The sequence below is a fragment of the Malaclemys terrapin genome, chromosome 19 (genome assembly GCF_027887155.1).
Source record: "Malaclemys terrapin pileata isolate rMalTer1 chromosome 19, rMalTer1.hap1, whole genome shotgun sequence".
In the NCBI taxonomy this organism is placed as follows: domain Eukaryota; kingdom Metazoa; phylum Chordata; order Testudines; family Emydidae; genus Malaclemys; species Malaclemys terrapin.
The window spans coordinates 11895094-11917171 of record NC_071523.1 but is presented as its reverse complement, the minus strand read 5'-3'; the positions used below and the strand labels follow the sequence as shown (position 1 = coordinate 11917171).

Below are 22078 nucleotides of genomic sequence, written 5' to 3'. Positions count from 1 at the left end.
CAAGACAGGAAGGGATGTTAAGAGTTTGCTTTATGCATCCCTTCCTAAAAGAGGACATGACACCAGGGGGTCTCCTCTGTGCATTGCTCTGATAAGGAGGTAGTGACATTAGCGGTTTTCTTTTCTGCATCACAACTCGTAAGGGGAGAGGAGCTCAGTGGACTGCTTTTATAGATCACTTCCTGAGAAAGTGATGGCAGAGGTTCTCATTTACTTACACATCACTTCCTGAAAGAGTGAAGCCAGAGGGTCTCTGTTGTCCAGTTTATTGAGCATTAGGAGTGCAGGGAAACCTCTGGCTTCTAGCTGTGGCACAGAGAAACCCAAAAGATACTGGGGGAAGGCAAGGAGCAGAACAGCAAGGGAAATTAACTTTACAGCCCTAATGACTCAATGGCTCTGGTACAGATATTGTGCAGTTCAATTATTCAAAAAGGTCCAGCTCCGAAAGACAGGACAAAAACCTCTTCAGAGGGAGAAAAAGAAGGGATTGTCAGGAGTTAAGGGACAGCCCAGAACGATGTGGAGATGACTCCCTCCCTGTGAATGATGTGGGGGGGCTAGGCTAGCGTAAAGTGATATTCTGCTGAGCCAGGGGCTGACACAGTGTGTCAAAAGGCGCAGTTTCTCCTTGGTCTCTGGTTGTGAATTATGGGCTCTTGGCAGCAGAGACCTGCAAAACTATTTCTCCCCTGCTGCCCCTTACCTGCTGATGTGCTTTCGTTGCCCACTGGAGTGCTGGAGCAGCTGCGGTCCATATTGGAGGATTCAGAGGAGATGCCTCCAGGGCTACAGCCAGTGTAATCCATGTACTCATCTGTTTCAGTGTCCATCATGCTTTGGGGTCCCTGAAAGGAAGCTGGGGTTCCTGATGAAGCTGGGCTGGGTGCCATGCTGCCAACATGGGGGAGATTTTCATTTCTTGAAGTGTGGCCAATAACCTGCAGCAAGAAATTAAGACAGGGACTTTTCACACCAAAAGTGAGATGTCAAGACCAAAGCCATCTGTTTACACGTTTAGTTTTCTCTGACATTGTTCTTCAGGGATAGTTGGAATATGTTGGCAAGTGGATCCTATGGCACTGAGGCCATGAGAGTGAATCCTACCTCAGTCAGAGGCTGGGAGTGGTACTCTTGGCACCAGTACCCTGGGGTGTGGATTCTCATGCATTCAGATGGGAGTGTGTACATTGGCACCGGTGCCCTAACGTGTGTATCCTACTATCCTTAGAGGTTGGGGTGTGACGTTTAGCACTCCTGCCCTGGTTAGGTGGAGCATTCAGAGATTAGGCGTGTGAGTCTTGGCTCTAGCGCCGCTGGGAGGGTACCCAGCAGCACTCAGCCCAGTGCCGTTCTGCAGTGAGCAATCAAAGCTGCATCACTACATATGTATCTGCTGCTTAAATAACCAGTGGATTCACCTGCGTGGGAACTCGGTCAAAGTTTTTCCCCAGCATCCTCCTCATGTGCTTCCTGGCATGGGATGTCATTTGGTGCTTGAGCAGGAAGGAAAACTGGCAGCCCTCTCGAATGCAGTGGAAATGGCTGTTCACCTGGTTATACTTGCAACCTGCAGCCACAAAACCAATACAAATCTGGTACGTTAAAATAGCAAGAGACAGGGTTGTATCAGCACACAGTGGAGGTAGCACCAGACTGCTGCTGTATTGAATCCTGATGGTCTGGAGTGCTCTGTGGATTCTTCAATAACAAACAGCCCCAGACCCAAAATTAAATCCTTCCCAAGCTGAGTCATGGGGAGAAAGGATGTGATTGATTTAGACACAGGAAATGGGCCTATGCCACAGAGTACCACCCCCATCCCTCTTGTGACAGAGGGAACAAGGGGGAAATGTATTATTAATGTTGATTATTTGCATTATGCCAGCACCTAGAGATCCCAATCCTAGACCAGGACCCTGTTGTGCTAGATGGTGTACAAACACACCAAAAAGACAGGCCCTGTCCCAAGGAGCTTACAACTGAAGTTGAAAGAAAGAATAATATCCGGGATTGTTCCATGTTGGAAACAGCCAGTTCCTTTTGATCTGTGTGCTCTGGAAGCAGAATGATAGCCCCTTTAACACCCTGGGCCATGAGGCTCCTCCATCCCATCCCCAACTTTCCAGCTCTGACCAGTGCATGTTCCAAGGCCAAATGTGGAGAAGCCAGGAAGCGTTTGTTTCTACTCCTGGTTTGGTGACCTAAGGGCTGGTACCAGGCTGAGAGTAATGGAAACAGCTTACATGGATTCTCACAGGCTGGACCTGCCTCCAGACAGACAAGCAGAATCCATTTTTTTCCAAACAGCCCCACTAGTGTTTTCTTTATGGGAAAATGCTGGATTCTGCCTCACGCAAATTACAACGAATCTGTGTGACTGATTACCAGACAATCCCCAGACCACGTCCTATAGCTGAAGTATAGCTTGCTGCAGTAAAACCATAGGCATGTATACACACTGACAGAGACCTACAGCCGCACACCTGAGGAAAACACACTCACAAAACTCAACATAGGCACTTGCTGTACACACAAACACACACAACAAGACACACTTGCACTCACACACTTGCATACAGATGCAGGAACACATCTAGCTGCCCAAATCGACAGACACACGCCTGTATGGAGACAGACACAGACACTCATTTACAATCACATGGAAAGATAAACCTACATGTACGTGCATCCCCACAGTGCCCACACACACAGTAGACATGCCATTGCCAAACAGCTCCTGAATCATTCGCCTTGTCTTTAAGGCGGAGATGGTGCTTTATGTGTATGCCAAGTTTGTGTTTGTTTAGATATTCTGCCCCTCCTCCCTCCACACCCCACCTCATCTGCCCTCCCTATCATGTTGTGCTGTTCTTTGGGATGAAGAACAAACAGTGCTGGCGGGACTGAAACAGTATCAGCAAAGGGCAGGTGAAGACTTGCCCGTTGCTAGGGCAGCGGGGCAGGCTGAGTTTCATATATCATCGCCCCGCTTTGTCTAGCCCCGGCTATCACCTGAAACACCAAAAGTTGAGTAAATAACAGCAACTGCTCAATCTCCTGACATTTGTAAACCGAGACCCAGGTAAGGACCAGCCTTGGTGTGTTGACACCTGTTGCCTTGGTTACCATGGACGACTTATCGCTCAGGCATATATTTTTTATGAATTAAAAGCTGAAGGGGAGCATTTTTGTTTTGGCTGTCACGGGTTTGTATTTTCTGGCCGTTGACTCCTCCTCTCCTGCTTCTCAACAGAGTACCAGGGGTAGTCAATAGGGGGACCGCAGGCCAAATCCGGACCACCAGATGCTTTTCAATAGACCCCAAAATCTTTTTAATTTACTCATTGTTGTTATTCTTTTATTATATCCCTTGACATAAAATAATTCACTACCTCTGAAGTATGCTGTGTCCAGGCAGCAGTAGGAAAGGACAGAGAGGCTGAGGCCAAACCTCCCCCAGGGCTGATAGGGCAGGCTGGTTTCCTTAAGCCAAAAATGAGTAATGGGCGTGTGAGTCCCATGCAGTGTGGTGGAGGCTCTGGGGCACTGTCTGTGAGGAATTCTCTTACTCGAGTGGGCTGGACTATGGTTCCTGGGCACTCTTTGTGGGGACTCACTCTGCCTCTCTTTGGGGTAATTGTTTCCCCTGCTTTTTGCTGGATCTTTTAGGCACCGACATTTCATAAGTGCTTTGGTGCTACTTGACTAATCTAGCTAGCGGGCAAACCAAGGTGCCCAGCACAGTGCCTTGTATCAGATGTTTTGATGAGCTGACACTCCAGTGGAAGGCTGGCACTGAAAGAAGCTACTGCAGAGGCCATGGGGGTGGAATATTTATCCTTTGGCTTTTGAGAGGCAGTCCTGGCAATGCACATCAAAGAGTTTCATCTTAAACTGCTTGGAATCAGGCAAAATAGCTATTGGGAAGTGTGACAATTCCTTCTCACAAGAGGGAGAAGCAGTCATCAAAACAGAAACATTTCCCACCATTCTCTGCTTGCTCCCAGACTGAAAACAGTCTCAGCCCAGCCCAGCCCACTCTAGCCCAAAACACGCAGCAAGTTCAGCAGGGCACATGGTGCGAGAAAAGGCCTCAAACAATCAGAAAGGGGGAAGTTGCTCCTCCAGAGGCCTGGTCATTCCATCCGGAAGAAAGGGACAAGGCATTTTCCACTAGGACTACAGGCTGCCTTCTTTGAGCAGGAATGAAGAGGCCTTCCAGCCCTCTCCTGCCAGGTTGGAGATGGCCATAGCATCTAAGCTCTCACAGGACCCTTGCCCCTGATTAGAACACTGGGGATACAAGCTGGAGCCTGTCCAGCCAGGGCAGAAATGGATCTCATATACTCCAATATTTAGGAACCTTAGAGGAGAAGTTAGGGGTTGTGCCCCGCCATGTGCAGAGTGTGGGGGCTGCTGTGTCTCCCTTTAACTCTTTGTATCTTTGGCATCTGTCAGTTTGTGTGTCAGCTATAGTGAAGCAGTGCGGTCTACGGTTTAGATAGGGTCTGGGTGCCATTACGCCTGGCTTCTGTTCCTGGCTCTAGAAGGCAGTGTCCTGTAATGGTTAGAGCTGGGGTCTGGGAGACAAGATCACTGGTTCTGTTCCTGATTTTGCTATTGAAATTTACAAAATGATTGTGGAAAAATCAACCTCTGTGCACCTGTAAAATGGGGATGATAATTCTTATTTAAACAATCTCTGTGTCAAGTGCTTTAAGGCCCACTCACGTTCAGGATCATATAAATGTACTACAAATAAACTCACAGGAGTGAACAGACTACAGGTGGCCATTTGGGGATGGAGAAGCCCAAGTGGGTCATTTTTATACCTAGTTGGGCTACCCCACCCCAAGTTGGCCAAGACAGGGTCATATGATCTAAAATACATCATTGATAGTGGATGTAGAAGTACTACAACTATAAACATTGAGGGAAAATTTCACTTCCATTCTGCAAAGATGCAATAGGATCAAATGGTCTCGTAAGCTAAACTACTGGTGCCTCTGCCCAGAGAGAATATGAAAAATATTGTCAAAGGAAGGTTTATAATGACTGGAGTCGCTATTGTAGCGGGAGAATGGCTACACCCTTAGATTGAGAAAGCGACCCAGAGACTGAGTATGCTATCAGCCTGAGCTGTCAGGCACTATATCTCATGGCTTGGTTACAGGATGAATAGGGTGAGTTTACCTAGCCTGCCGCACTCTTCCCGTTTGGTGAAGTACTTGAAACCATTGGCTGCTCTTCGCTCTGCCTTCTCATGTTTCTTCACATGCCAGGGCAGTTTGGTGGTGATGTTGGTCACAAAGTAGCAGCCAGGCCGAAGACAATGGTAATGTCCCCGCATCCTGAATTCACAGTGCTGTAGAGGAACCAATGAGACAGGTTGTTTTAGACTTATCCAGCAACCGTGCTCTCAGTTGCCTGCTGTAACTTGCTTTCTCTCTGAAGGTCACGGAGTTGTTAATGTCACAGGTGGGCAAGGCCTCCAGTTCCATGTCACACACTGTCCGTTCTTCAAGGGGCACAGTACATTTGCTCTTCATCTGGCCATTTATTTTCAAATCATAGGACTTCCACCATTTCCCTATTCCACTAACAGGCAGCCTTTTCCTTTGTTTCATTTCCTCTCCTACCCAGACAATTTCCTTGCTTTACCTGGCGTTTACACTAGAAATGGTCCAAAATCAACACCTTCCCACACCCCCCGCTCTGAACAAACACAAACTGCCTATATTTTGGTCTGGAGCCGATTTCCCAAGTTCCAAGTCTCGCTCTCTCTAGTTTATACCCTTCAAATAGCTCTGTGCATCAGAGGCCAGATTCATTCACTGGTTCAGCAGAGTCACATTAGGGATGAATTGGCCCCACTTTGTTTTCCTGTCTTTGCCAGGCTTTTATCTTTTCCTTTTCTCCTGCATCCTTTCCCTCGCCTCCACAGCCCCTGCCTGGCCCACCTCCATGGGCACTCTTCTTGGATTACTCTTACCTGGTTTGGACAGAGACACTGCAGCGAGTAGTAAGCAAACTGGTCTCGCACATTCACCAGGTTGTTGTTGGGGTTGATGTGGTCCAGGCAGTGGGACTCTGCTTTGCCAGAGGTTTTGCACACGTACTTGCAGTTCCCGAACAAACAATGGAAGTGGAACTTGTTGGCATACTTGCAGTCCGTCGCCAGACAGGGGTCACTGGAACACAGCCAAAATCCAGACATCATCCTCATTTCTTCCCTCACCCCTTGGCTTCTTTCCCAACATTCACTCATTTAATTGAGGGGTAGCCCAAGTGCAGCCTATGGGCCACATGCGGCCCACAGAGCTCCCATGGCCAGCCTCATTAACATGGGAGCTGCAGACACTACCCGCCCCAGCAGGCAGTGCATGCTCTTGACAGGAGTGTGTGAAGCTGGAGCACTGCATGCTGGGACCTAGAGCCTCTGTGGCTCCCTTCAGATCATGCTGGGACCTGTTGACCCCACATTCTTTCTGTTAATGGGTGAAGAGAGCTGTGCTTGGCTCCATTTTTTGCACAGATTAGGTGAAGCACTCGGGCTGCATGCTGCAAATTGCCAGGATAACCCTTGGCTAAGAAATTTGTGCAACCTTGATTTATTTGATGACCTAAATGGCCTTGGTGCCTCTCCCAGGGCAGTCACGTTCCATTGTTTTACGGCTGCAGTTTGTGAACTCTAAAGGCTTGCCTCCACTGCCCCACAGTTCAGACTGTGGAGTGTGAATTGCAGTGCACACTAGCTGTGTTGTTACTCCCCCAGGTGAATGCTGCAGGCGCAAACGAAAAGGTACTTGTTTAAAGTGGACTATGTCACTGCAAACTAGGTACCTTTTAGGTTGCACCTGCAGTGTCCACACGGGGGAGTTGCAACGCAGCACATGTGTTCGTGTGGCAATTCATACCCCCATAGTTCAAACTGTGAGGCCATGTAAATATAGACTCAGGGGAATTTCTAGGGCTTAGTATATAAGATGGCCAAACACATGTCTTGTGCATTCAAGTCACAGTTCCCGTGCTACCTGCCCTGCTACAGGGGCTTCCTGTAGTAAGCTTGCTTGAAAGAAGACATAAGTGGGTCAATTACTGGACCAGAGAGACATGGCCTACCAGCCTAAGCACATGATGGAGAGCCAGGAGCTGCAGTGTTCTAATCCCAAATGCGACCCAGACTCTTTCATTGACTCTGGGCAAGTCACGTAACCTCTCTGCCTCTTTTTCCCCATCTGTAAAATGGAGATAACACTTGCCTGCTTCCCAAGAGTGTTATGAAGCTTCATGAATGTTTGCAAACGGCTTCAAAGCAGAAAACTCTAACAAGGTGCTAAGTGGTGTTGTTATTTTACAGCTGCACTTAGGCAAATGCTTAGCTCCGGAATTACCTTGTAAATAATAGCAAATAACACTGCAAATGGGAGCAAAGCACTTCAGGAGACCTACTACCCTCTCACAGCAGCCCAGCTGGGATGCCAAAGCTCTTCCAAGGAAGGGAGTGATGGATATCTGCTCCCCTCCCCCCATTCCTGGTTTGATCAGAGTCTGAGCACTTTCTTTTTTTCCAGTTTATAATTTTTAGTGAGAAAAGAAAGATTCGCTGCACAGTCCAAGATACAGATTTGACGTTCTAACAAAGAGGCAGCAGGTGTTACTGTGGGCAGAGCCGAGAGCAATTTCCTTCCCAGGGGTCTGTACAAACCCATTCCTACTTAGCTTTGCAGACATCAGTCCTTGCTTTGAGCGAAACATAGCTGGAAATGGCAAGTTTCACCTAGTTTCAGGTCAAAAATCACTCATTAATTTCTCCTAGTTTTCATCACGTATTGGCCCAATTTTGCCCAGACTCATCCCAAACCTGGTCCAACTTCACCAAACTTTGCAAACATTGCCTGAGTCTAGCTTTGCAACAAAGCCTGGAACCAGGCAACCAGGGGTTTCTTTCTGAAGGCTTTGCAGTGCTCTGGCCCATACCATTTGGCCTCAGTCCCAATGCAAAGCCCAGTACCTTTGCTTTCACACCCCTGGAGGTACAGCCGCAAAACTGAGACAACATGTCAGCAGGTTTACCCTCCGCCCCCGACTTTATCTAAAAGGATTCCCAAACATGTTCAAACATTTGGGATTGCTGCTTTTCTGCAAGATTGTGGGAGGGGCGGAAGTGCTGAGAGCATCCTGGGGAATGGAATAAATCGCCTCTCATTGGATCTGTCTCTCACCCAGCCGTAAGGTGAAAGCCTCAGGTGGACATAGAGTGGTTGATCAAGCATTGAACAGAGGTGAAGTGGGGAGGGAGAAGCCTCTGTCTACTCTCTTCGGCTGAAGAGGGCACATGAAGGCTCCTGGGGCAGGCAGGACAATCATCCCCTTGTTGCCCAAGGAACTCACTTCTCCTGGAACTGAAGGAATCCGGGTTTGACCTGAGGCTTGGCGTTCTCTAGGGAAGTTGTTGCCAAGGGTGAAGTTGCCAGGTTAGGCACCAGTGCTGGGATCTGAGGCATCTGGGGTATGGTGGAAGCCAGCTGCTTCCAAGCTAGCAATGTGGGGGCAGAGGGCACAGTCGCTGGGCTCGGAGTGGGCACATCCAGGGTGGGAGCGCTTGCCATAGTGATGGAAGTAGTGGATGGCGATGAGGGGGCCAAGGAAGTCTTGGTCTCTGCAGCACTTGGGAAGGGAGACTCAGAGTTTCCTTTCACAGCTCCACCCTCTGTTCGGAAGTGAAAACTGCAATGGGAAGAGACAACCGTTTACATTAGAGAGAGCAAGTGCACGCTGCTAAGTCCTTGACTAAAAAAGAGCAGATTATGGAGAGACTGGGTAAGTGATGATCAAGAGTCAGGGGAATATGACAACAAGCTCGGAGTACATGACAGGTGTAAAACCATGACCCAAATTTTGAGACGTGCAGGACAGCTGTTGAGCACCCCCAGTCTCCCACAGACTTTAGGTCCCCCCCAGGATCTGCTCACAAACAGGGAAAGGAATTATTTAAGGAGGCACATGAGGGTGTAGCTAGGAGCAATGGGCTAAGATTGAGGTGAGCCATGTAGGTCTAAAATCTTCCTGCCAGTGAGAGCCACGAGTCTGTGAAGGCATGGAAACCCCACTGGTTGGGACATTGGTATACAGGCTGAAGAAAGCAGTGGAAATGCAACAGGAAACAATCCTGCCCTGGACAGAGGAGTCGATGGCCTAGCAGGTCTTTCCAGCTCTGTTTGCGCTGAGTTTCCTTCCATTTAAAACTATCCAGACTTCCACAGTCATATGGCCACACCCTGAAGTCCTGGCCCAGTCCTTACTTGGCCAAATCTCCCATTGACTTCAATAAGAACTGTGCTTGAATAGGGACTGCTGGAAGTGGCCCTTGGAAGTTGGGGTAGAAAATATCTATTAGACTTTCTAATCTCTCTGCCTCCAGATAGTGCAGACGGAACTTGGGGCCAATCCTTCCTTCACTTCCTTCCTTGTAGCAACAATGGGGCCAAATCTCTTCTTTATGCAAGACTCACGCTGGAGTCAGCTGGAGTTCTGGGTGTGGTATAGACTTCAGGATCTGGCCCATATGTGAGTACTTTTTGGCTGCCTCAGTCTTGCCCATCCACTGCTCTCCAAAGTACTTTGTGGGTGACAAGAAGGGCCATAGGCTATATTGCCCATGTTGAGCGGGATGTTAGGGCTGGGCTGGCTGAATCCTCAACTCCAAGCCCCCTGCCTACATGGAGCGAAGGTCTTTAAAGCAAACAGAGCAATGGAAATAGGGACCTAGAAAGCAGCTTCTCTCCTGTGTTGGGTAATCAGGGAAGGTGCTTGTTAAACGGGATTTGCAGAGACAAGGGCGAGACAAATACAGTGGGCACCATTAAAAATGCAACGTTTGCTACTCTGCAGTGACTGCAGCGCTGCCAACACCACTCCAAGAAAGGTGCCAGGGCAGTGAATGGCGAGTTTTTAACGGTGCTCCCATCTGTCTTTCCTATGTGGGTATTCTTATTGCACAATTCTACAATGCTGGGAAGCTGCGTTCTTGGTGCACAGTCTCCTGGGCAGCTTAGGGGAAAACCGGACTGGCCACTTCTCAGCCCTGCTGACACTGCAGACCAGATGAGAGACACATTTGCCAAAGGCTGAACACAACACCGGTGCACACTTATTGTGAGTCACTGAAAATTAAAGAGCACGCCCAGCTATTCTGCAGGCAATTCAGCCGGATATGTTTAAAACAGGCCTGTGGATGCTCCAACTGCTGCCCTCTCAGCCAACCTGCAAACCCACAGCCCCACTCATAAAGGCAGTTACAGAATGAACCCCCCAGCCCCGCCCCAGGCTGCCTATACTGTGTGACCTTTGGGTTTCCCTGGAGCGTGTCTCTGGATTCTTGAACCTCCACTTACTTGGCATGTTTGATGGCCCCATCCAAGGTGCTGAAGAGGGCACCACATTCCTCCACCACGCAGTGGAAATGCACTTTATGGAGGAAGTCGCAGTGGGCGTCACAGAAATCCTTGGTACCAAACCTGGCCAAAGGAGACAAGCACATGGCTTACAAAGAGCCCTTTGGTGGCAGCATCATTTGAAGGGAATTGTGGGGAAACAAACTGGCACATTAGTGCTATTTATTATTTATATTATCATAGCATCTAAACTTTTCTTTTTAACTTCCTAGATCCGAGGAGCTGGACAGGCCACAGCTCTGATGTCACTGTGTGTGTGTGTGCGCGCGCGCGAAGGATATCTCTGGCACTATTGCTCAATTACAAGAACCTGGCATGTACCTCAACATACAAATTGGGAGCCTTAACTCTCTCCTGTTGAAGTCTATGGCAAAACTAGCATTCACTTCAATAGGAGCAGGCTGTGGAGTTTTCTTGAAACAAACGATGACGAGTAGTAACGTTCTAAAGCATCTGTGCACAAAAGCAGTGGGCCTGGGGAGCAAGAAAGAAGATGAAACTGGAAGGGGATTCTGACCTAGGGAGCACCACTCAAACCGAATGGGATGATTCTCACAGCTAGAATGGCAATGGGAGTGCCAAAAAAGGAAGAAATGTGGGGGTGGAGCCAGAGGTCAGGGTTTGAGAAGTACAAACCAAAGACTAACAAGACAGGAGGACAGAGAGAATGAGTAACTCTTGGCCAACTCCAATGGGACTTGAAATTTGAAGTGGGTCCAAAGCCACACCCTCTAACTAAGAAGGCATTGAAGGGCATGGGAAGGGGTTGAATCTAGAGCCAAATGTCCTGGCTTTTCTACATCTCTACTTGAAACCGCAGTGTAGCACCTTCGAGGGGGATTGTAACTTCTCAGATGTCTACTGTGTAACAAATACAGACCAACAGGCATCATCAGAAAGTCCCAACATTACACAGAAAAGACAGTTACCTTTTATGGAAACTGGTGCTCTTTGAGATGTGTTGCTCATGTCCATTTATGGTAACTGGTGCTCTTTGAGATGTGTTGCTCATGTCCATTCAACTTAGGTGTGTGTGCTCACCACATGCACTGGAAGTTTTTCCCTCAGCAGTGTCCGTATGTGGCATATGGACATATGGAGTGGCCCCCTCCACCCTCAGTTCCTTCTTGCCAGAAACTCCAACAGTGGGGAAGGAGGGCGGGTCGTTGAATGAGCAACACATCTTGAAGAACACCAGTTACAGAAAAGGTAACTGTCTTTTCTTCTTCGAGTGATTGCTCATGTCTGTTCAACTTAGGTGACTCCCAGCACTACCCTTGGAGGCAGGTAAGGAGTTCATGGACATGTAGATTGCAACACAGCTCTGCCGAACCCAGCATCGTCCTTTGCCTGCTACGTGATGGCATACTGGGCCGTGAACGTGTGCACCAAGGACAGATGTCCTGGATTGGAACATGTGCCAGGAAGGCCACCGAGGATGCCTGCGTTCTAGTCGAGTGGGCTCTGACGATCAGTGACGGAGGGACTCCCGCTAACTCGTCGCAGGTCCTAATGCAAGAGGTGATCCGGTTAGAAATCCTTTGCATGGACACTGGGAGGCCCTTCATCCTATCAGCAGAGACAAAAAGCTGAGTCGATTTACGGAAGGGTTTTGTCCCATCTAGGTAGAAAGCCAGAGCCCTTCTTATGTCCATAATGTGAAGGTGCCTCTCTTCACTGGTCTCACGGAGCTTAGGGCAGAAGATCAGAAGAAAGATGTCCTGGCTCATGTGGAAAGTGGACACCACCTTGGGAAGGATGGCCGGGTGGGGCCGGAGCTGGACCTTATCCTTATAGAACACTGTGTACGGTGGTTCTGAGGTCAGGGCTTGCAGCTCGGAGACTCGCCTTGCCGACATCACAGTCATGAGGAAACTACCTTCCATGATAGGTGAGAGGGAACATGAGGCCAAAGGTGCAAACGGCAGACCCATGAGCCTGGACAGAACCAAGCTGAAATCCCACTGAGGAGCTGGGGACTGGACTTGAGGGAAGAGCCTCTCGAGGCCTCTAAGGAACTTGACCGTCATGTCATGGGAGAACACAGCCTGCCCCTGGATTGGCGGATGAAAGGTTGACTTGGCCGCCAGGTGTACCCGAATAGAGGAGTACTCCAGGCCCTGGTTTCTTAAATGAAGCAGGTAGTCCAAGATGGACTGCACCGAAGAATGCCCCAAATGTCCACTTTGCCAGGTAGGTCTGCCTAGTTGAGGGCTTTCTACTCTCAAGGAGGACCTTCTGGACCCCGTCCAAACAGGCCCGTTCATCCGGGTTCACGCAACATCCACGCCGTGAGGTGAAGGAACGCCAGGTTGGGGTGCAAGAGTCAGCCATGATCCTGTGACAGCGGGTCCAGTCGGTTCGGCAGGGGCTAGGGAGGGATCGCTGACAAGCTTGATAGCGTCCCGACCCAGTGCTGGCGAGGCCACGCCAGGCTGATCATGATAACCTGTGCCTTGTCCCTCTTGATTTTTCGCTAGGACCTCGCTGATGAGCGGAATCGGAGGGAATGAGTACATCAGGCTTCCTGCCCATGGCAGGAGGAAGGTGTCGGAGAGGGAGCCCTTGCCCAGACCCCATCTGGAGCAAAACCTGTGGCACCTTCTGTTCTGCCTGGTGGAGAACAAATCCACTTGGGGAGTTCCCCACCTCTGGAAGATCATGCCGGCTACCTCTGGGTGAAGCACCTACTCATGGTGAGAGGAGAAGTCCTTGCTTAGGTGATCTGCCAGCGTGTTCCTGGCACCGAGAAGGTGACACATTTCTAGATGAATTCCGTGGTCGATGCAGAAGTCCCAGAGATGGAGTGCCTCTTGGCAAAGGGCCAAGGATCATGCTCCGCGTTGCCTGTTGATGTAGACCATCATGGCTGTGTTGTCTGTGAGGACTCGGCCCACTCTGCCCGACAGGTGAGGTAAGACCACCATGCATGCTCTGCGCACCCCCCTGAGCTCTTTGACATTTATGTGTAGTGTCGACTCCTCTGGGGGCCACATACCTTGGGTTTGGAGGATGCTGAATTGTGCCCCCCAGCCGAGGTCCAAAGTGTCCAAAACCAACTCGACTGAGTAAGGAGTGCTGACAAAGGAAATTCCTTCCAGGACTTTCCCGGGGTTGGTCCACCATTGCAGCGAGGTAAGTACCATCGTGGGGATGGCGATGACCTTCTCCAGGTGGTCCCTGGATGAGTCTGAGGCCATGGGCCCAGCTGTGGTGCCACCGATGTAGTCTGCATTGTAGGTACCGGAGCCTGTCCCGCCGCTAGGGAATCTTGCTCCTAACCTGAGGTAAAGCCCGAGCAGTCGCTACCCTGTGACCAAGACGGGGCTGATTGGTACCGATTGCCCCTCCAGGAGTTGAATCTGGATGACCTCGACGAGCGTCTGGATCGGGGCCTCGGCGACCAGTGGCGGTCAGCGGATCCGCAACGGCCCCAGGCTGGCAATCTACGCCTCAAGCTTAATGAGTGGCACTGGGATCGGGAGTGGGAACTAGAGCGGGCTTGGCGTCATGAAGATGTAGCCACACAGTGATGCTGCCCTGTGAGATTGGCGACGGTCTAGAGAATGGTACCGTTGATCCCTCAACCTGTCCCTGGAGCGGTACTGGTGCTGCTGAGATTCCAGGCGCCAGCTCCAAAACTCCTGCTGGGGGGTGTGTGGCTCCAGAGGTCTGCACCCGGTCACCAGCGAGCCCTGCCTTGAGCCTCTCTGTCCTTGTCCTAGGTCCGGAGACCAGATGGGGCTATGAAGCTTCTGCCTATCATGGTCAGAAGCGTGTCAGCTGCAAGAGGGCGACAGTTGGCAGGGAGTGCTGCCGGAAAGGTGGAGAGTGTGGTGGTCCCAATGCGGGTTTACCCCAGCTGGGAACCCGCAGGGTCCAGAGTGGGTGGCACCGGGAGGGACATCATGTCTTGCTTCGCTTGGAGGGCCTCCGGTGTGGATGGCACCCACAGCTGATGAGGACCTCCGCTGCTATCTGGGGTAGCTGGTGGGGAGTGGGCTGAGCTACACCGCTCGACCTGAGCTGGGGCCCGGGATCCTGAAGGGGGTGAGGAGGTGCCCGAGACAGGGCCTTGGGCCACCTCACACTTGTCCTTTCCCTTGCGGGAAGCTGGAGACCTTCCTCGCCCCTTCTTCCTGGGCTTCTTGGCTGGAGCCATGGAAGGGGACCAGTGCCGGTTCGTAGACAGTACCAGCAGGGTGCTGCGCACCAAGGTCATGGTGCTCAGTGCCAGATCGGAGCGCTGCTCCGGCATCGGGGTAAGGGCAGACTCCATCAGGAGCGCCTTCAACCGAATGTCACAATCCTTCTTTGTCCTGGGCTTGAAGGACCTGCAGATTTTGCACATGTCAAGAATGTGACTTTCACCCAAGCACCGTAAACAACTGTGGCTCACTAATAGGCATGGGCCTTTTACAGCGATCACAGGCTTTAAAGCCTGGGGACTGGGGCATGCCCCATCCCGAGGCGAAGTCCCTTTAGGGACCTACTAAGTCTCTAACTTAACACATAGCTTGAAGTAAACTAGAGGGAAACTATATACAGTAATATTTGCTAGGCAAATGAGTTCAAACGAATGAAAAGCAACAGCTCTAGCTGAAGCAGCACCAGTCCCATGCACCGTCACTGGCAGCAAGAAGGAACTGAGGATTGAAGGGGCCGGTGGTGCCCCATATGCCGCGGCATATGCATGCCACTCCAGGGGGCGCCAGAGCCAGTCCCCTACGGATACTGCTGAGGGAAAAACTTCGGCACTGGTGCATGTGGCGAGGACACACACTTAAGTTGAATGGACACGAGCAATCACTCGAAGAAGAAACAACTTTCTGGTGCAGAAAGTGGGAGGCTCCAACCAGAAGAGAAGCCTTGCAGGAGCTGCCTCTTGCCACCAGGGTGGAACTAATCAAGAAGGCAAGAATAATAGGGAAGCCCAGTACCAGTGACTATGAGCTGCTTCGATTCACCATAGTGAGGAATAGCAGCATAAGGGTATGAGATTTCAAGAAAGCAAATTCCCAAATTCCAGAGACTTAAAAAACCTAGTGAGTAAGGTGCAATAGCAGGAAGTATTTAAACCTCCCTGGGTGTGGAAGGACTGGGGAATCTTCATAATTAAGGTGTGACAGACTACAGTTCCTCTGAAGATCAGAAAAGCAAAAACAAGCAGCAGCCTGTGTGGTCCCAGGTGGGACCTTAAATATCTGAGGTTAACAGAAACAAAAGAAAGCTTGTACCGGGAAAGGAAAATGGCAGGGAATCCAGAATACATGGGGTCAGTTAAAGCTTGTAGGGAGAAGATAAGAGCGAGTGAGGCCCTGATAAGAGGAGCAATAACAGCACAAGTTAATGTAAACTAAAGGGGTTATTTTATCAGGGAGAAGAGGTACCATACTTAGGGAGAAAATAGGGCCATTAAAAAATGATGTTGGCGGGTTATGTCTCAAAAATGGATGAGCTACTCCACTGCCTTTTAAAATCTTCCTCTAACATGAAAAATAAAGACAAAGCAGATAGTTAGGATGAAATGAAGATCTTACAGAAAAGCAGATAAGGGAATGCTTAGAAAATGTAACTATGCACAAATCAGCCAGTCTGGATGATTGTCATCTGAGAGCATGCTTGAATTAACTCAGAAACTTACTGGACTACTGAGATTGAAGTCATAGAGAACTGGGGAGGTGCCAGAAGACTAGAAAAAACAAATATGGTACGTATTCTTTAAGGAAAAAACAAGAATGATCCTGGCAATTATCGTACCTCTGGTCTCAGTGTCTCTTTCCAGTAAAGTCATGGAACAAATATTAAGAGAGGGGAGAAAATCATTAAACATCTAGAGGATAAAGGAACCATGAGCAATAAACAGCATGGGGATTATAAAGAATAAATCTTGCCAAACAAATTTAATTGCTTTTTTTGATAGAATTATACAATTAGTGGATGAAGGGCTGCAATATATTTGGACTTTAGTAAAGCATTTTGATACAGAGTCTCACATATGCTTAAAATTAATTCAAATTGGCTTGGATGTGAACACTGCCACACGGACTGAAAACTGGCTGAAGGACCATGAACAAAGGGTAATGACAAACTGCAATGTACGGAGCTGGAAGGAGGTAGCTCATGAGTGCTGCAAGAATCAGTTGAGTTAGGTCTGATTTTATTTAACATCTTCATTAGTAATCTAAGAGAAGGAGTAAACAGCACATTCACAAATTCACAGATGATCCTAAACAGAGGAGCTGGAAGTACCAGTGCAAAGGAAGAGAAATAATGCAATAATGCCTAGAGAGACGGGGGGGGGGGAGGGGAGATCACAAATTGAGATTCGTATTTGGAAAAATGCAACAAATACATCTGGGGGGGATATTCACTAGGAGAGGAACCTAGAAGGCAGTGTTGCAATGAGAGACCCAGAGACACAGTGCACAACAAACGTGATACAAGTGTGCAATGTGAGATGGATACAAAAAAGGCAGTGCAGTTTTGGGCTGCATACACAAAGCAGGGACCTTACAGTCCCTATGGTGTGGTGGCACTGGAGTAGGGGATCCATTTCTGGACACCTGAGAGTTCAGAGAGAAGCAACAAACCCCACATCAAACTGAACCAAACCAAAGAAATGAGTAGGGGCCCGGAGGGACTGATTTACAAAGTGAGATTCAAATAACTAAATCACTATAACTTGGATAAATGATGATATGCTACTAGTCTGTGAATATTTGAAGGGGGTAAATTCCAGGCAAGAAGAGGAATTAACTATTGTGGTTTACGGGGTATAATTAGGAGAATTGCAACAAAATAAAGAAAGGGAAAATTCAGGCAGCATATCAAGAAAAAAAAGTATCCTGACAATGAAATGTTTTAGGTAGTAAAATAATCCTCTAAGAGGCGCGGAGAGAACTACATTGCTTGGCATAGACTGGATAAAACACTAGCAAACAGACTGCAGGGATTGATCTTGCATTGGCACAGGCAGTTGGACTTCAGAGATCGTTCCCATCTTCAATGTTTACAATCCTATAATATGTTCACAGGCACTTGTAGTCAAGTGTGTTTTTGTCAGAGCACAAACCAATTCATGTCTGTTTGGGCGTATCCATGTGTACTCAAATCATGTGTCAGTCTGGGCACATATGTGCATGTGTCTCTGTGTGGGTGAGTTCTATGCCTGTTCCATTTTCCCTGCAAGCCTCCTTGTCGACAAGAAAAACAGTCCCTCAGAGCAAGAACCAATTGTCTGCACAGTGCCCCCTGGGCTCCCTGCTTTGTATCACTAGTCCACTCACAGAATCAGACAAGAGGCGCTAATTCCACAGCAAGTACTCTCAAGGCTACTGTGATCTTCATGTATTAACTGTGCATGGTCAAACACTGGTTCACTGCTGAAGCGCACAGCTACAGGATATCCTTAGGATTCACTGCCTGGTATACGGGGGAGGGTTTCAGAATGAATGTGCATGCCATAGCATTCAAACCACATGACAGTCTGTGCTGTTAGATACCACCCAAGGGACACGTGTGGCCCAATCCTGCAAGGTGCTGAGCACCTCCTGCAAGATATTAAGTACCTAATTCTCCGCCCTGCAGTCAAAGCGAATTGAGAGGACAGTGCACTGCAGGGGATACTCAGCATCTCATTGGATCAGGACCTCAAATTCAAATATCATTGACTGCATTAAATCCAGGTGGGACTGTAAGCGGTCTTAAAACTTGCTACAGGAGGAGTTGACCCCTTTGTGCAGGAAATAATTTCCCGCTTCCCTTACCTGCGCAAGTACATCTTCCAGGGCTCAGAGAGTTTCTCCTGAACAAGCGCCTTCACTGCTTTGCCCAGGTATTGTGTTGGCTCACCAGCCCCTGCCTGGTTGCCATCTCCTTCTGTCTTCAAGCTTGGCAGGCTGCCAAGGCTGGCATTGGCCTGGTTCATCTGTGGCAAGAACATCGACACAGCATCAGACACGAGTCACTGGCCAATCTGGCTCCACTCAAAAGCACACCATGAAAAGTCATGTTTTCAGGATTGGAAGGAAAGATCAGGCAAGAGGTTTGCACAGGCTGTACATTACTCCAGAATAAATCAATAACTCATCAGCACCCTCTATTTGAGGATCTCAAAGCACTTGGCACTCATCAAATCCTCTCAGCCCCTACATCAGGTGTGGAAGCGTTATCCCCATTTTACAGATGGGGAAATTGAGGAAGAAATGGGCCCTGCACTGAGAACCAGGTAGATGGACCCCTGTGCCTAAAGGAAAACTCTTGACTCCATGTTTCCAGTACAGGATTGGAGCCTCAGTGACTTGAGCCCCATAGTGGCAGAGTCAGTAAAGGAAACACAAATTCTGGTTCCTAACCATCCTGCTCTAACCACAGGACGGCACTCTGTCTTATAAAATGATTGTAAGATATATTTATTTAAAGGATATATAAAATCCCAGTTCCATTTAAGTCTAGGGGAAAACTCCTAATGACCTCAGTGGAGTCATGATTTCAGCCTCTGTGTTTTATGTACAGACAGGGATATGTGAGTGTGTACGTGTATTGAGAGAGAGCGACTCTCACTGATTCCAGTACATGGTGGGATTAGGCATAGATTGTACCAAAAAAAGACATATAAGCTGAAAAACTGAAATTACTTAATAATGCTTAGCCAGCAAACTTTATCTCCTAATAATATATAATATAATACCACAATTCAATCCTGCTCACCTACTCACATGAATAGCTCCAGTAAAGTCAGTGGAACTCCAGGCACAAATAAAGTGCAATATCAGGCCCAAGCTTTGCATTTAGAAATCACCCCCCATCTGCAGATCTCAAAACCCTTTATAAACATTAATTAACTAAACCTGACAGCCACTCTGAATAAACTGCATAACAACTGCCGTACATTACGGGACCCCTGGCTATTCTGAAGCTCTGTAAACACCGCCAGAAGGTGAAGCTACTGCTGCTACAAAATATCTCTTAACTGGAGACTGCAGCTCTCACCCTATGTCTACTCTGCTGCTGAGAGTGAGCCTCCCAACCTAGGTAGACAGACTTGCCCGAGTGTGGATGTTGCAGCTTTGGCAGCGGCTCAGGATTTCAAGTCGCAACTGGATCTGAGCCCAGGTGGCCAGCCTGAATCTGGACTGGAGCCACAACGGCCACACTGCTATTTTTAGCGCACTTGCTCAAGCTCCACTAGCATGAGTCTCGCTCCCAGTTGCAGTGTAGACATATCCTTAGAGGCTGAGAGTCGGAAATTCAGTTTGTCTTATTTCTTTGGACCCTTTGGAGCTCTCAGTTCAATTTCCTGGAAGGGCATTTTTAAAAGAGAAATTCACACAAAGAAAGGAAGGATTCCTCAATAAGGAGAGAGACATAGAGCAGACAAAGGGGGGAGAGAGAGACCCACACAGTCCTGTAACCCTTACTCTTGTGAATAGTCCCACTGAAGTCAATGGATCAGATTCTCCTTTGCCTTGCACTTTATGACACCATTTAACCCTGTGCATATATTAAATGATACTGATCTGATTCACTCGTGTTTTACGCCCATGCTGCACTTATTTTGCACAGTATCAGAGGGGTAGCCGTGTTAGTCTGAATCTGTAAAAAGCAACAGAGGGTCCTGTGGCACCTTTGAGACTAACAGAAGTACAGGGAGCATAAGCTTTCATGGGTAAGAACCTCACTTCTTCAGATGCTGAGGTTCTTACCCACGAAAGCTTATGCTCCCTGTACTTCTGTTAGTCTCAAAGGTGCCACAGGACCCTCTGTTGCTTATTTTGCACAGGAGTAAGATGCCTGATTTGGGAAAGCATGTAAGCAAGTGCTTAACTTTAAACATGTGCTTAAATCCATCGACTTCCACGGGACTTAAAGTTAAGCTTTCCTCAGCTGGGGCCTTAAGGATGACTCAAGATGCCAGGCAATGGAGATTCTGACCTAGTGGGACTATTCTCAGAAGTAAGAACTGCAGAGCCAGGACCACAGACTATGGGGAGGAAGGTATAAAGAGAGAGAGAGAGAGAGTGCATGTGTGTAACTATGTGATAAAGAAACCACTGAAAACCAAATGGAGGAAAAAGCAGAATGGAGGAGAAAAGTAACATACAGTGAAAACGAAAAAATGGAGAGTAAAAGGCTGATGGAAGAAAAGAGGGAGGAGGAGGGAGAGCACTAGACAAAGTCACTTTGCCCTTTCTTGAGGGTTATATAGCCTTGCTCGATATAATGCCCAGAGCCAAGGGGATGGCAGTAGTTATGCCTCTAAAGCCTATCACATAGTAGGATATTAAAGGGTGGCTCAGAGGCTGCCCTGATCGCTAATGCAGTTGTATACAGTAGCAAAATTAATCTCGCTATAGTAAAATTTATCATGTGGAAGGGAAAAATATATTTGAGATGATGTATAATTTAAGGAAGAAAGAAAAAGAAACCGTGCATTATTTAAAGTAAATATTCCAGAGTGCGGTAGAACAGGCTCAGTTGGACACCATTACTCATGCCAGAAAGGCGGAAATTGATGATTTTTGCTCAAAACTTGTAATTTCGTCTTTTTCTTCTGCTCTCTTTTACAAAAACAAACTCGCCCGCCACGAAACAAATGTTTTACAGTAAATAAATAAAATAGATAACTGTAAAGTGTGAGAGAGAGAGAAGTCGCCAGGTTCTGGAAATCAAATTTTTAAAAAATTCTTTCGAGCCCTCCTCTGTCTAGAAGGGATTAAAAAAAAAAAAGGTGTCAGGGGCTGCGATATATTTCTTCAGCCAGTTCATTAAATTAATTCGTAAGCAGGGGCTCTGAAATTATACCCGATGACAAATGGTCTCAAAATTTAAATGGTACAAACTCATCTTATTAGAGGCAAAACATTAAAAAACAAACGCATCTCCCCCCCCTTGCCATCGCGGCTTTAATTTCTCTTGGTGGGGGGAATGAAAGGCGTTTGATGGATGGCTCTTACCTTATTCATAAGCGAGGATAAAAGAGATGAATTTGCTGAGACTGTGTGGCCATTTGATTCATTACTGGAACACACAAACCAATAGGGTTTAGTTAAGACGTGCACAGGGACCGTGAGCACTGAGATTAATTCTTCTCCCTTCAAATTGTGTCCTCTCCCCCCCTCCTCCCCTACTTCCCACCTGCTGCATCTGGAGGAAGAGATGATGCCCATTCTCCCTCGGGCAGGTCAAGTTCTATGTGGCAGCTAGAATGCAGGAGAAGAGGGTCTCAAGCTTCCAGAGCTAAGATGGATCTCTTTGCCATTCAGTATTCCAGTTCACACCTCAAGTGTCCAGCCCAGCTCCCTCCTCATCACCTGATACCTAGCTCATTTCTCACTCACTCTGCTTTACTCTTTGTCCTGCCCCAGGCCAGGCAAGACTGTTAAAAAACACATGCCACAGAACACTCAGGGCTCCCATAACAAAACCACAGGGTGACAGTTGTGCATTGAGAAAGGCCCTCTATAGCAGATGAAGAGGCATTGCAAAAAAAAGTCTAGGATACTAGAGTGCAATGTCTGAGACACACACACACAAGGGCAATCCAGGTATTTTTGAAGCATTAGCAGGACCTTGCTGATTACAACAACTGGGACAAAGTCTTTTGCTCAGGCCTG

At 48.2% G+C, this 22078-nt stretch overlaps 1 protein-coding gene across 5 annotated transcripts in view; it reads right to left on the bottom strand.

Annotated features, from left to right (window-relative positions):
* CASZ1 (castor zinc finger 1) overlaps positions 1-22078 on the bottom strand; it is a 263569-nt gene that overhangs the window by 7714 nt on the left and 233777 nt on the right. For all 5 annotated transcript variants that reach the window (XM_054009508.1, XM_054009510.1, XM_054009507.1 and 2 more), the window contains 8 exons: positions 21419-21482; positions 18230-18390; positions 10401-10523; positions 8398-8733; positions 5996-6194; positions 5197-5368; positions 1422-1570; positions 707-941 (listed from right to left, as the gene is read on the bottom strand). In XM_054009508.1, the coding sequence (XP_053865483.1) occupies positions 707-941; positions 1422-1570; positions 5197-5368; positions 5996-6194; positions 8398-8733; positions 10401-10523; positions 18230-18390; positions 21419-21482 (1439 nt within the window). The remainder of the gene's footprint in view (positions 1-706; positions 942-1421; positions 1571-5196; positions 5369-5995; positions 6195-8397; positions 8734-10400; positions 10524-18229; positions 18391-21418; positions 21483-22078) is intronic.